This window comes from Neomonachus schauinslandi, chromosome 9 (genome assembly GCF_002201575.2).
Source record: "Neomonachus schauinslandi chromosome 9, ASM220157v2, whole genome shotgun sequence".
Taxonomy (NCBI): Eukaryota; Metazoa; Chordata; class Mammalia; order Carnivora; family Phocidae; genus Neomonachus; species Neomonachus schauinslandi.
Genome location: NC_058411.1, coordinates 83,961,886 through 83,976,046, shown reverse-complemented (window position 1 = coordinate 83,976,046; position 14,161 = coordinate 83,961,886). Strand labels below are relative to the sequence as shown.

At 45.8% G+C, this 14,161-nt stretch overlaps 1 protein-coding gene across 2 annotated transcripts in view; it reads left to right on the top strand.

Annotated features, from left to right (window-relative positions):
* Window positions 1-2,397: 2,397 nt before the first annotated feature.
* The window catches only part of TGM5 (transglutaminase 5), a 35,633-nt gene continuing 23,869 nt past the window's right edge, over window positions 2,398-14,161 (top strand). For both annotated transcript variants that reach the window (XM_021695444.2, XR_002480608.1), the window contains exons 1-5: window positions 2,398-2,558; window positions 8,638-8,817; window positions 8,929-9,174; window positions 12,400-12,518; window positions 13,720-13,848. In XM_021695444.2, the coding sequence (XP_021551119.1) occupies window positions 2,513-2,558; window positions 8,638-8,817; window positions 8,929-9,174; window positions 12,400-12,518; window positions 13,720-13,848 (720 nt within the window). In that variant the 5' untranslated portion in view covers window positions 2,398-2,512. The remainder of the gene's footprint in view (window positions 2,559-8,637; window positions 8,818-8,928; window positions 9,175-12,399; window positions 12,519-13,719; window positions 13,849-14,161) is intronic.

Genomic DNA, 14,161 nt, shown 5'->3' with positions numbered 1-14,161 from the left:
CACCTCCCCCAGAATAACCCATTTCCACTAATGTGGCAATGGGTTCAGGCATTTATCCATTTGTTCATGCATGGGTCATCTTTTAATTCATTCACTGCCCTGGACAGTAAATATGAACTGGAAAACTGCCCATCCTTCAGATAATGCATTAAGCATGTACACAGGACTCTGGAGTCTGACTGCCTGCCTTCGAAATCTGGCTCCACTAGGTCTTAGTGATCTTGGGAAAACTATTTAATGTCTTCAAGCCTCAATTTCCCCACCTGTAATAGAGGAACAATAATAGTACCTAACTCATGGGGAACAGCATGAAGATTAAGTGGGATAAGGCACATAAAGAATGTAAGACAGTGTCTGGAACTGAAAAGATGTCACTAGTCTTACTAGTAGTTTTACTATTAGCCCCCATCATTAGTAAGCACTGGAGATATATTAATAAGACATAGGCCATGCCTTCCAGGGGGGCTGGGGGGGAAAATAGGTTGAGTATTTATAACGTTGTGTATGAGTCGGCTAATATGGAATGAAAAGGGGGTGCCCTTAAATGTCTGGTGTGGTAGAGAGAGGGTGTTAGGAAGACTTCCTGGAGGGGCAGTGCTTGAGCCTGGATCTGAGAAAGTAGACAACTGAGAGAAGGACATTTCAGAAAGAGAGAGACTGACAGGTGCAGGAGAGGAGGTCTGCATCAGGGGTTTGGTCTGAGTGGACTCCAGGCAGGAAGGAAAGATCCTGAAGGGCTTTGGGGGCGATGTTTGGAAGTTTGGACTTGACCCACTGCTGGATTATTTTTTTTTTAAGATTTATTTATTTGAGAGAGAGAGAGAGAGAACACGGGATGGGGGGGGCAGAGGGGCAGAGGGAGAGAGAAAATCCCAAGCAGACTCCTCACTGAGCACAGAACCCCATACAGGGCTTGATGCCATGACCCTGAAATCATGACCTGAGCCGAAACCAAGAGTCAGATGCTTAACCAACCGAGCCACCCAAGTACTCCTAGAGGGAGAGTGGGGAGAGAATCCTAAGCAGGCTCCATGCCCAGTGTGGAGCCCCACACGGAGCTCGATCCCATGAACCCGAAATCACGACCCGAGTGGAAACCAAGAGTCAAATGCTCAACCTACTGAGCCACCCATGCGTCCCAACCCATTGCTGGATTTTAAGCCAAGAGCAACCTGACTGAACTGGCACTTCAGGAAAATCATGTGGATGGCTCGTTTGGATAAAGGATGGGTGGGAGATTGGTTAGGAGTTGTCCAGGCAAGGGGGTGTTTCAATGAAGGCAGGGCCAAGGGGCACAGGGAAGACAGACTAATGTTAGGAGATAATCAGGAGCTGGACTGGCAGGGCTCAGCAACTGATGGGCTAAAGGAGGTCAGGAAGATGGAGAAATACAAGGTGGCACCCAGGTTTCTCCCAAAGTGACTGGGCAGGCACCATCCTCATTCATCAAGACCAGAAATGCAGGAGGAAGGGGAGAAGGTTAGGCGTTCCATTCTGGATTAAAGGCCCATGGGTGTGTGAGGTAGTGAATTGTGCATGGATACACACACGGTAAGAGCAGACTGGGGACAGGGAGAGTCGAAAATACGGGAGGGAGAGCGGATGGTGGTGAGTTGAGGTTCCTGAGGAGGGAGGTTAAGGGACCCAGAAAGCAGGAGAATGCAGGGAGAAGGGTCCCACAGGAGGGAAAGGCAGTGTGGGGGTTGGGTGGGGGAGGGCGGCCTTAGAGTGTCCCGCCCACTCCCTGTGAAGAGCCCTTTCCCCTCCTTCCACCTGTCCTCTCCCATCTGTGCTTTTCTCCCTGCACACTCACTCCCAGGACATGTGCTCTTCTTAATAGAATCAATGTCCCTCACTGGCATTCCCACCCTCTTACCTACTTCCAAAACTCCTCCATGAATCTTCCCAAGTTTGCTCCCTCCACTGCTTTTATTTGAGTTTCGCCTTCCCCTGGCAGGTTTCACCCAACACAATAGCTCTGCCAAAAAAGGAGTATCAAAAAAAATCATACCAAGGGTGATTCAGAGTGGGTTCTATTTGCTTTTGATGTCTAGAAAGTGACTTTTCAGGAAAAAAAGCCAAGCAGAGTTCTAGGCTTGAGAACTCTCCCAGGCTCTTGCAGTTGTGAGCTATAGTCTTGGGACCCTGGTATTCTTTCTCGCAGGGGGCACAGGCCCCTCCATCCCAAGAGGCCCCATCAGCCAACCTCTCCCACCTGGCTCCCCGACTACAGCGCAGCACCTGCCATGGAAGGCCCCATTGCCCAAGAGCTAGCAAAAGCTCACGTGGCACAAGGCCCTGAGAGTTCATTGGCCTCCACACTTCCTCTCAGCCGAGCAACACTGCCAAGAAAAACCTGAGGGCAAGTGAGAAAACCAGTTGTGATCTGCCCAGTAAGCAGGTGGCAATGCAGCAGTCAACCTGCCTTCGGTGTCTCCTGGAGTCTTGAGGATAGAAGGGGAAAAAAACACTCCGGGACCAGTTTCCTGAAGCTCCACACCACCCAGCTGTTATGTGGGGAGCAGCCCAGGAACCAGAGGCAGCCACCATGGAGCAAGGTAGGGGAGGCCCATGGGGCTGCTGGAGCTGAGGGAGAAGGAAGACAGAGAGATCGTTGGAAGTCAAGGGGAGAAAGGATTCAGGGGAAGAAAGGAGTAAATCAAGAACTGAGGCAGAAAGAGTAGAAACCCAGGAACCTCAGAATTTGTTGGTAGCCTGAGACCCAGGAGACAAGGTGGAGGCTGGCTGGTAAACATAGCCAAATAGCTGTGTACCCGCATGCCTGCTTTCACAACCCAGTGGCGCGGGGCAGGGCCAGGGATGAGTGGGTCAGGGATCCTGTCCTCTGCCACTTGCTGACTCCTTGACATTTAGCAAGTCACTTCTCTAGTTTCCAGATCCCAGCCTGAAACATGGGGTGGGGGCAGGGGGGGCGGTCGACAAGACAATCTTGAAGTTGTCTTTCAGCTCCAACATTCTCTGCATCTTCATATCTTCTCTTTTCCCCCCACTTCAGAAGGTCTGTTCCTCATTTTAGCTAATCTTCCCACCACCACTCTCCTCTCTATATCAGCTCCCTCTCTAGAAAGCCTCTATGAAGAGTAAATGGTTAGTTGAAACCATTTATAAGAATGAACTCGAAGCTCTACAAATTTAACAGCCTCACCTTCATTTACTATTTTTTGTGTTTAAATTTTTATAATTTTTAAATAATATTTGATGCATTTTTTTAAGATTTATTTATTTGAGAGAGAGAGAGCACAGAGGGAGAATGAGGGGGAGAAGCAGCCTCCCCACTGAGCAGAGAGCCCAATGTGGGACTTGATCCCAGGACTCTGGGATCATGACCTGAGTCGAAGGCAGACGCTTAACGACTGAGCCACCCAGGCACCCCTAAATTTTTACAATTTTTAACTACACAAGAAATACATGAATACATAGTTGGGGTAAAATAAAACAATAATTACAGATAAAGCTACAGTCCCCTGACTGTCACCTCCAGCCCCAGCCTCATCTCGAAAAACCACTGTGGTCAGATCTAAGAGAAACCACTGCTACTAGTCTTTTGTCTATATGTGTATATATATATAATCAATACAAGACTAGCTTGTTTTTGGTATGTCATGGTATCATCACATTGTACATATTTTTCTACAACTTGATTTTTTTCCACTCAACAGTATGTGTTGGAGCTCTACCCATGTCAATTAGTACCTACAAATCTCCCTCAAAATTTTCTACTTTGCAAAGTATTCCATAGTATGAGTGTAAGTAATTTATTTACCAGTCCAAATTTTTAAAAGATTTATTTATTTATGAGAGAGAGATAGCAGGGGGTAGGGGCAGAGGGAGAGGGGAAGCAGACTCTGAGCTGAGTGTGGAGCCGGCTACAGGGCTCAATTGCATGAGCTTGAGATCAGACCTGAGCCAAAATGAAGAGCTCAACCGACTGAGCCACCAGGTGCCCCTATACAGTCCTATTTTGATGCGCATTTAGGTTGTTTCCCATTTTCCAGTTAAATAAGCAATGTTGCAGGACACATCCTTATGTATGCCTCTGTACTCATGTGGTAGCATCTCTCTAGGATAGACACTGAGATGAATTATTATAATTAAATTACTATAATTTCCTTTCTATTTCCCTGATCATTTCACCCTCATCTCCCCTCACATCAAGGAGGACAAATATGCCCAATAGTAAATGTACCTTCTATTTGAACATCTGGTATCTAGGGTGAAGAATAATCCCAGCATTATAGGCAGAGATTAACTTGCCCCATGATGTATCCGGAAGATGAGATTTGGTCCCAGTGCTTGCTGTCAGGCAAATGTTGCCATAGCTGTTGAGTGTTCTGGGTCACATGCCCAAACTGAATTGGAGCCAGTTAGTGATGTCTGTCTAGTCGTCTAGTCTCCAAAAGGGGAGAACTTCTTTTTCCACTAATAGGGGAAAACCAAGAGCTTTCCCAGCTGACAGTGGGCTAGATGCCCTTTCTGAACATGAGTGAAGACCAGCAATGGGCAGCAAGTGTTGGGTAATGGAAAGAGCACAGGACTTGGGCCAGTAACCATAGGTTCAAGCTTAGACGAGACATGTAATCTGCCTGAGCCTTGTTTCCTCATCTCCAAGTGTGAATGACATGGCATTTCATCCCTCCAACATTGTGGTAAGGATTCAATGAGATAGAGTGTCTAGGATGGTGCCCAGCACATAGTAGACAGGCCTCCAATGAGGTGTTGGTTGAATTTGAAATAAGTGCAGAATGATTATGTAAAAGGTAGAGAACTCTATTCAAACTAACAAATATCTTTTTTTTTAAAGATTTTATTTATTTATTTATTTAGAGAGAGCAGGGGCAGCGGCAGAGGGGGAAGGAGAGGGAGAAAGAATCTCAAGCAAACTCCATGCTGAGTGTGGAGCCCAATGCAGGACTCCATCTCATGACTCTGAGATCATGACCTGAGCCAAAACTGAGTCAGACACTTAACTGACTGAGCCACCCAGGTGCCCTAACAATCTTTTATTACCTACAATGTGCTGATCATTATGCTTGTATTTCTTTTATAAGAAACCCCATACCCATTAGCAGTTACATCTCATTCCCACCTCTTCCCAGGCCCTGTCAAACCCTAATCTACCATCTGTCTCTATGAGTTTACCTATTCTGCATATTTCATACAAACTGAATCATATAATATGTGACCTTTCATGTCTGACTCCTTTCACTTAGCACAATGTTTTCAAGTTTCATCTATACGGGTATACCACATTCATTCATCCAGTAATCAGTTGATGGTCATTGGGTTGTCTCCATCTTTTGGCTACTATGAATAATGCTGCTATCAACATTCATGTACAGATTTTGTGTGAACGTATGTTTTCAATTTCTTGGGTACATACCTAGGAGTGGAATTGCTGGGTCATATGGTAACTCTATTTTTTGACATTTTGAGGAACTGCCATACTGTTTTCCAAAGTGACTGTACCATTTTACAGTCTCACCAGCAATGTTATAAGGGTTTCAATTTCTCCACATCCTCACCAACACTTGTTATTTTCTGTCTTTCTTATTAGAGCCATCCCAGTGGGTATGAAGTGGTATTTAGTTTGCATTTCCCTAATGATTAATGATGCTTAGCATTTTTTCATTTGCTTATTGGTCTTCTGCATATGTTTTTGGAGAAATGTCTATTCAGATCAATTGCCCATTTTTTATTTTTTATTTTTTTTTATCATTAGGTCGTACAAATTCTTTATATATTCTTTTTTAAGATTTTATTTATGGGCGCCTGGGTGGCTCAGTTGGTTAAGCGACTGCCTTCGGCTCAGGTCATGATCCTGGAGTCCTGGGATCGAGTCCCGCATCGGGCTCCCTGCTCAGCAGGGGGTCTGCTTCTCCCTCTGACCCTCTTCCCTCTTGTGCTGTCTCTCACTCTCTCTCTCAAATAAATAAAATCTTTAAAAAAAAAATTTTATTTATTTAAAAGAGAGAAAGAGAGCATGTGCAAGAGAGAGCATGAGCAGGGGAGAGGTGCAGAGGGAGAGGGAGAAGCAGGATCCCTGCTGAGCAGGGAGCCTGATGTAGGCCTCCATCCCAGGGCCCCGGGATCATGACCTGAGCCAAAGGCAGACGCTTAGCCAACTAAGCCACCCAGGCACCCCTCTTTATATATTCTTGATACAAGTCCCTTATCAGATTTATGATTTACAAATATTTTCTCTCATTCTGTGGGTTGTCTTTTCACTTTATTGATGATGTACTTGAAACAAGAAGTTATTAATTTTGATGAAGTCCAATTTATAGTTTTTTCTTTTATTGCTTGTGCTTCTATTGTCATATCTAAAAAAACATTTCCTAGTTCAAGATCATGAAGATTTACCCCTATGTCTTCTAAATATTTTATAGTTTAGCTCTTACATTCAAGTCTTTGATTTTGAGTTCATATTGTATATGGTGTGAGGTAGGGGTGCAACTTCATTCATTACAAGTGTATAGAAATATAATTAATTTTTGATGAATGTGAATGAATGTGTCTACTAATTCCAAATTTGTGTGTGGATTTGTCAGGTTTTGCTATATTCAAGATCATGCCATATGTTAGTAAAGATAATTGTACTTCTTTCCAATGTATATTGGCTAGAAAATCCAGCACAATGTTGAATAGATGGGGAGAGAGGAGACATCCCTGTTTTGTTCTTAATCTTAGGGGAAGTATCTAGTCTTCCACTGTTAAGTATGGTTTTGGCTGTGGATTTTTCATAGATACTCTTTATCAGGTTGGACAAGTTTACTTATTTTCCTAGAGGTAATTTACTTGTATTTTTATTACAAGAGGGTGTTGGATATTGTCAAATATATTTATATTTGGTTTATATTTCTTATAGTCTACATACGGGCTGAGACAAAACAGCTAGGCCTCTATCCTCATTGGCTTACATCTCGTGGTGGAAGACAGACAAATAAAAAAGTAACTACAAAAATATCTGAACATCTCATGCTGATCCTGAAATTAGTAGGCTCTCAGTAAAAGTTTGTTGATAAAAATGAACAAATGAGCATGATATTAACTAAACAAAGCAATTAAGTTTCTTGGTAAGTGATGAAGTTAAGTACTGTAGGTCAGTGGGAGATAGGGAGAAGGGTGGGTCAACTGGGGCAGGCTTCATGAAAGAGGTGGGTCTTCAACAGACCTTGGAGGATAGGTGGAATTTGGTCAGATATTTGGTTGGGACAGATGGAATGAGAGGGCATTGTAACTTGGGGTTATAGCAGGATCAAAATACATGGACAGGCAAGGCTACCATTTGCTTGAGGACAGATTAGCTAGAGGAGAGGGCCCACACTGGGAATGGTGAGAAGTGAGAATGCAAGTGTAGGTAAAGACCAGGTGTGGAGGGTCATAAATGTCAGGTTAAGGAGTGTGCCTTTTGTATGGTGGGCTGTGGGGTATCTCAGAACTTTTAAAGCAAAACGATGTCATGATCAATTTGTCTTGAGGAAAGATAATCTGGTGATGTGTTAGGAGGGGGTGGTGTAGGAAGCAGGAGACCTGGTGGAGGCTGTTATGGTCACTAGGTATGAAGTGAGGAGGTCAGAAATGTGTAAATGTGGAAAGGGACAGGTGGACACCAGAGATATTTTAATGGGGTAGAGGGACTTGTCCACACATAAATGGATAAAGACTAAGAAGGAGGTAGGTGAGCCAATTGTGCTTTAAAGCTTGTGAGCCCAGGTGTCTGGGGACCACTGTAAGACCATGGTCAAACATGGAGAAGTCAGAAATGGAGCCCTTTTGGGGAAGACACCTTGGAGAACAGTGAGATCAATCTGTATTTTACTAGAAGCTCCAGAAGGTGGAGAGTGGGCCTTTTTCTTTTCTTCTTTTTTTTTTTTTAAGATTTATTTTTATTTGAGGAGGGGGAGGGGCAGAGGGAGAAGGAAAGAAGAGGAAACCCAAGCAGACTGCCCGCTGAGTGTGGAGCCCTACTCGGGGCTCAATCTCACAACCCTGAGATCATGATCTGAGCTGAAATCAAGAGTTGGACGCTTAACTGACTGAGCAACCCAGGTGCCCCCGCGAGTGGGCCTTTCTTTGACTGTCCTCAGCATCCGAGATCCCAGAGCATTAGGCACATGGCATTAGTGGTGGTCAGAGAGTCAGCAAATTGCTGGGAGCATAGTACTAACTACCATATCTAGATGTGGAGGCTGGTACGGGGGCAAGTGAAACTGTTAACTTGAGTCCAAAAACTGGATGCTAGGGTGAATCTGGAGACATGCTAGGCTGAAGGGAGTGATCACACTTAGCCAGGACTACAAAAGGGGTTGGACAGAGGCAGAAAACCATGCATCTCCAGGAGGAGGGTGTAAGCAAGATGGGGACAGAGGGTCCTGGAAGCGAGGAAGGGAGGGAAGAAGGAAGTAAAAAAGAGGCACTGGCATGCGTGGATCCTCATTTAATCCTCATACCAACTGTGTAAGTCTGGTATCATGGATTCTGTTTTACTGACTTGGAAACTAAGGCTCCGAGAGGTTAAGTTTCTTTCTCAAGTTTGTACAGCTAATAAGTGGTGGGCAAGATTGGGCCAGGCTCCACAACCCTGCTCTTTCATATGCCCCTGGCTCCCTGTTGCAGGGCTGGAGGTGGCCCTCACAGACTTCCAGAGCGCCTGGAACAACGTACAGCACCACACAGACGAGATCAGCTCTGACCGCCTCCTGGTCCGCAGGGGCCAGGCCTTCAACATCACTTTGTACTTCAGGAACCGGGGCTTCCAGCCAGGCCTGGACAATATCATCTTCGTGGCTGAGACTGGTGAGGACCCTTGGGGTGTGTGTGTGTGTGTGTGTGTGTGTGGTGTATTTAGGAAGATTCTGAAGGGTTGAGAAGTTACTGCAGAGAGCCTCTGTTCTGCTTCCCTCCCAGGACCCCTACCAGACCTGTCCAACGGGACTCGAGCCCTGTTCGGCCTGACAGGTCATCATGGCCCCAGCCCGTGGATTGCCTCACTGGAGACCAACGGGGCCAGCTCCCTGGAGGTGATCCTGTGCGCCCCTCCTGTGGCAGCTGTGGGTCGGTATCTCTTGAAAGTTCATATTGACTCTTTCCAGAGATCTGTCACAGCCTACCAGCTTGGGGAGTTCATCCTGCTCTTCAATCCCTGGTGCCCAGGTAAGGCAGAGTGCCTGTGGGGGTCTCTTATCTCTGCCCCTTTGTCAATGCCACAGAGAGCCAGGCTCAAGGATTTCTAGATCCCTGTTCCCTGGCTACCAGAAACCTCCCAACTGCATGCACTCAGCATCTACTCCCAAGCACCAACAAACAGGGCAGGGAGAAGTTGCTATTTATTTGCTTATTTAGAATTTTAAAAACATGAGCCAAGTCATCTTTACTTAAAAAGAAAACTATTATAATTAAATTTGACCACTATTAACATCTACCTTTACCACACATTTTTTAAAAAAGATTTTATTTGTTTATTTGGAGAGAGAGAGAGCAAGCAAGAGAGAGAGGATGAGGAGGGTGCATAGAGGGAGAAGCAGACTCCCCACTGAGCAGGGAGCCCCAGGAGGGGCTTGATCCCAGGACTCTGGGATCATGATCCAAGTCGAGAGCCAACACTTAACCAACTGAGCCACCCAGGCGCCCCACCATACATTTTTAAGTTAACTTAGTTTTTTTTCATTATAAGAGTAATAAGCGGGGCGCCTGGGTGGCTCAGTTGGTTGGGCGACTGCCTTCGGCTCGGGTCATGATCCTGGAGTCCCGGGATCGAGTCCCGCATCGGGCTCCCTGCTCGGCGGGGAGTCTGCTTCTCCCTCTGACCCTCCTCCCTCTCATGCTCTCTCTCTCTCATTCTCTCTCTGTCAAATAATAAATAAAATCTTTAAAAAAAAAAGAGTAATAAGCGCATTGCATTGAATGTGGAATGAAGTAAAGGGAAAAAAAGAAGAAAGAAGGAAAGAAGAAAAGAAGGAAGGGAGGGAAGGAAGGGAGGGAGGCAGGGAGGAAAGTATAAGGTGACAAGTAAAACCTTATCACAATCTCCAAGTTCCAACTTCCAGAGGAAAATCCTGTTCGCATTTTCTTGTGCAGCCTTACAAAAATGTTCTATGCTTAAATAAATATGTATTTATACACATATGCGTATATGTGTGATTATATATTCATACCACAAATGGGATTATATAGTACATAGCATGCCTTAACTTGCTTTTTTCATTCAATAATTCAATTTTGAATGTATTTTCCTATTAATATGTTCTTTTTAATGGCTACAATTACTCCGTTTGGATGCACCAAATGTTTTTAACTAGTCTCCTATTTGTGGGTATTTTGGCTGTTTCCAGTTTTTGTCTTAGACAAACAAAGCTACAGGGAATAGCCCAGCACTACCTATCCCACAATCCCTGTCATCTAAATCTACCTGGGGGCAGAATAGTTATACAGACATACAGACATGTTGTGGGCAGAATGAAGGACAAGCCAAGAGGAAAGAGTGGGAAGAAAGACAGGAAGAGTTGAGAGTAGAGAATGTGGCTGGTGGGCTTTTGGGCAGAGGCCAGACTTAACAGTCTTACTTCTAGTTCGAGGATGTCCCTTCCCCTTCCTCCCTCTTATCTACCTGCTCCCCCAACCTTATCCTGAGGGGGCCAGGTGAGTCGTACCAGAACCTGAATGGGATCTAGCATCTCCAACCACCTCCCACCACCCACGGCAAGTGTCAATGAGTGGCCCAGAGTTCTCACCCATTAGCCATGTGAAAAGGCCCTGCCCCTGGTCAAGGAGGACAGTTGTCTGTCTCTCTCTATCTCTCCCTCTCTTACACACCCCTCTCCTGGCCTCCAAGACTGTGAGTTTCAGACTGTACTGAGGCCTCCCCTGAACTGTGAGGAGGAAAGTGATATCTGTGGGGACTTCTTTTTTGTAATTGTACCCCATCCAGGTCCCAGGGAGACTCAGTATGAGAGTAGGGAGCAGTAGGGGCTGAAGTCAGGATCAGTGGCTACCCCATCAGCATGGCCAAGATATTGGCTGGGGAGCCCCACCCTGGAGCTCTGGCCACTGCTAGCCCCCGCTGCAAGGAGGGATGTGTGTGGTCTCAACCGTGAACCCTCAGGTCTCACCACACTGGTGCAAGACCTCAATGAAACACGTCTCTCGTCGGGGTCCTCCTCCACCGATGTCCATGCAGGCTAAGTCTGAGGAAGCAAGGAGAGTACTTTTACCTAAGTGTTTGGCAGGACTTTCAGACTGTTCCAGGACCTGCAAAGGGGACACCTGCTCCCATGGCCTTTGTTTATTCTCAATTTTAAAAAGATAATTTTTTATATCATGAAAGTAATACATGTTCATTCCAGAAAATCTAGAGAATACCAATAGGCAAAAAGGGAAAACAATTACTATTAACACCTTTTAGAATAGCCTTCAAAATCCTCTGCATAAATATGTTTTTAACAAACATCGATTTATGCTGTAACATTATTACGTAACCCATTTAAACTTAATATGTCACGTGTAGATTTCAATGCCTATATATACAATTTTGTGATCTTATATTAATAGTGTACAGAATTATGGCTATTTAACCAGCTCCCAAGAACCAGGCATTTAGGCTGTTTCCAGCTTTTCAGTGTTATAAACAGCACTCAGATAAACAGCTTAGCATCCAAATTTCTGTGCACTTCCTAAATACTGTCCTTAGATTAAATTCCTACAAAAGGAATGAGGAGGTTAATGTCGACCCAGAAATTCTGGTGTGCTCTTTTCCAATCGGGATTAGTTGAGTGTAGCAGAAAGATCATGGAATATGGTATCATATGGACTTTGTGTTCAAATTTCACTCTGTACTTACATGTGATTTGGACAAGTTATCGCTTTGAGCCTGTTCCCTCAGTCTTGAATGGGGTCAGGATGTAAATGTGCTTTGCAAACCAAGAAATTCCACCAAAGGTAAATTTTTGCTGTTCAACCTCATGTTTGTATTGAACCCATGGCTAGTGTTGAGGGATTATAGAAGGTTGGTCTCTCCAAGAACCAGCTGCCTTCTGCCTCTGTTGGTGTCATCCAATGCCCTCCCCAGAGCTCTTTTTTTTTTTTAAAGATTTTATTTACTTATTTGAGAGAAAAAGAGAGCACGAGTGTGGGTATGGGCAGTGGGAGAGGGATAAACAGATTCCCCACTGAAGCCAGAGCCTGGAGCCCAGAGCCCAGAACAGGGCTCGATCCCAGGACCCTGAGATCATGACCTGACCTAAAGGCAGATGCTTAGCCAGTTGAGAAACCCAGATGCCCCCAGAGCTTAGCTTCCATGGGACTTTGCCTTCTGGGGATGGGAATGGGGTGGGAAGGGCAAACTGACTTCTCTGCTTTGTGTCCTCCCACTTTGATTCCTAGAGGATTCTGTCTACTTGGACAGTGAGCCCCAGAGGCAGGAATATGTCGTGAATGATTACGGCTTCATTTACCAAGGGAACAAGAACTGGATCCACCCATGCCCCTGGAACTATGGACAGGTGAGTGTCAGCCCTACTCTTGGCTCATGGGAAGAGGGGAGCAGGAGCAGGGTGGGAGGATTCTCCTCATGCAGGGTCCACCCAGAACTGACAGATGGGAACAGTAAGATGTGAGATGACATCTGGGAGCTAGAGGAGCAGGGCATGAACCAAAACACAAAGGTGAGAAACAGTTTGGCCTGCTGAAAAGGTTGCAAGGAATCTGGTGTTGCTGGAGCAAAATCATGAAGCAGAAGGTATTGAGACATGAGGCTGGAGAAGTAGAAGGGGGCCAGATCAGGGAAGGTATTATGTGACTTACAGAGGAGGTTAGAGCTTTGATTCCGAAGGCTTAGGGAACTTTGAACATTTCAAAGCAGAAAAGTGAACTGATGAAACTGTCCCCTGGGGAAGATGGGTCAGAGAAGCCTCCTAATCTTGCTTATTGTCCAGAATATTACAATATGGGAATATTACATGGGAATAACTGCATTCATTTACTCTCATTCAACCTTGGAGTTGAATGTATGGAGTCCCTACTATGTGCTGGGCACTGTGCCAGGCCTGGGGCATAGAGTTACAAGAACAGCTGGAGAGAAACAGAGCATGTGCTCAGGCAGGGAAGACAGAACTTGGCTCTACCATACCTGAAGCTAAACCAGGCTCGGGTTCAGGGAAAGCCTCAGATAAAATGACATGCATGCCAAGCCCGAAGGACAAGTCAGCCTGCCTTGGGTGGGAAGTTTCCATACCTCACATGCTATTAGTCATTCTAGAGCCCGAGTCACAGATGCCAAGGCAAGTTGGCACCAGCACCTGAGCAGTAGTTGCTAGTGATGAGCTGGGTCAGCAGCTGGAAGTAGAAGATGAGGCAACACAGTTTTAGCAAGAACATCCCATGGGCTCCGGGAGTGTGAGCATTGAAAGGTGAAGAGGGAGAAAGAGACTTTTTAACCAGTCAGACTATTGGAAAAAAAACTCCAGGGATTTGATTTGTAGGATATACAAGCCGGGTGGGTTGTGACCACAGAGCGCTGAGACCCTGCACCTGCTCAGGAGGCAGTTTGGGTCTGGGCTACTGGACACAGTTACCTTCCAAACGGGTTTACATTCCACAAACACACTCTATTGGAGAGCCACGTGGGGTAGGTCATGAATTTCTTTCCATATCTACATGTGCCAATCATGGGTGTTCTGCCTCTCTGCATCTTCCCCCTTGTAGTTTGAAGAGACTGTCATAGACATCTGCCTGGAGCTGCTAGACAAGAGCCTGAACTTCCAGATCGACCCAGCCACAGACTGTGCCCTGCGGGGAAGCCCTGTCTACATCAGCAGAGTGGTGTGTGCCATGGTGAGCTGGGCTCTGGCTCTGCCCACCCAAGGTGTGTCCAGGGAGGGAGGAAGGAAGCCATGTGTGGGGTGGGGGTGCCGACTCCCTGCAATGGGAGGGATGAAGAGTCAAGAGCAGGGGCCTCTGGCAAGGCCAATTTGGCTGTGACTAGGGAAAAAATCTGGGCAACAGGTTTTCTCAGCCGAGCTCTGAATTCACTGGGTGGGGGCCGTCACCTCAATTAATTGCAAATTGCATGTTTTAGGGAAGGCTGGGTGTAACTCTGGTTTGGGAAATGGTCTTATCTTTTCGAAATTTCCTTTGCTCTTAAGTA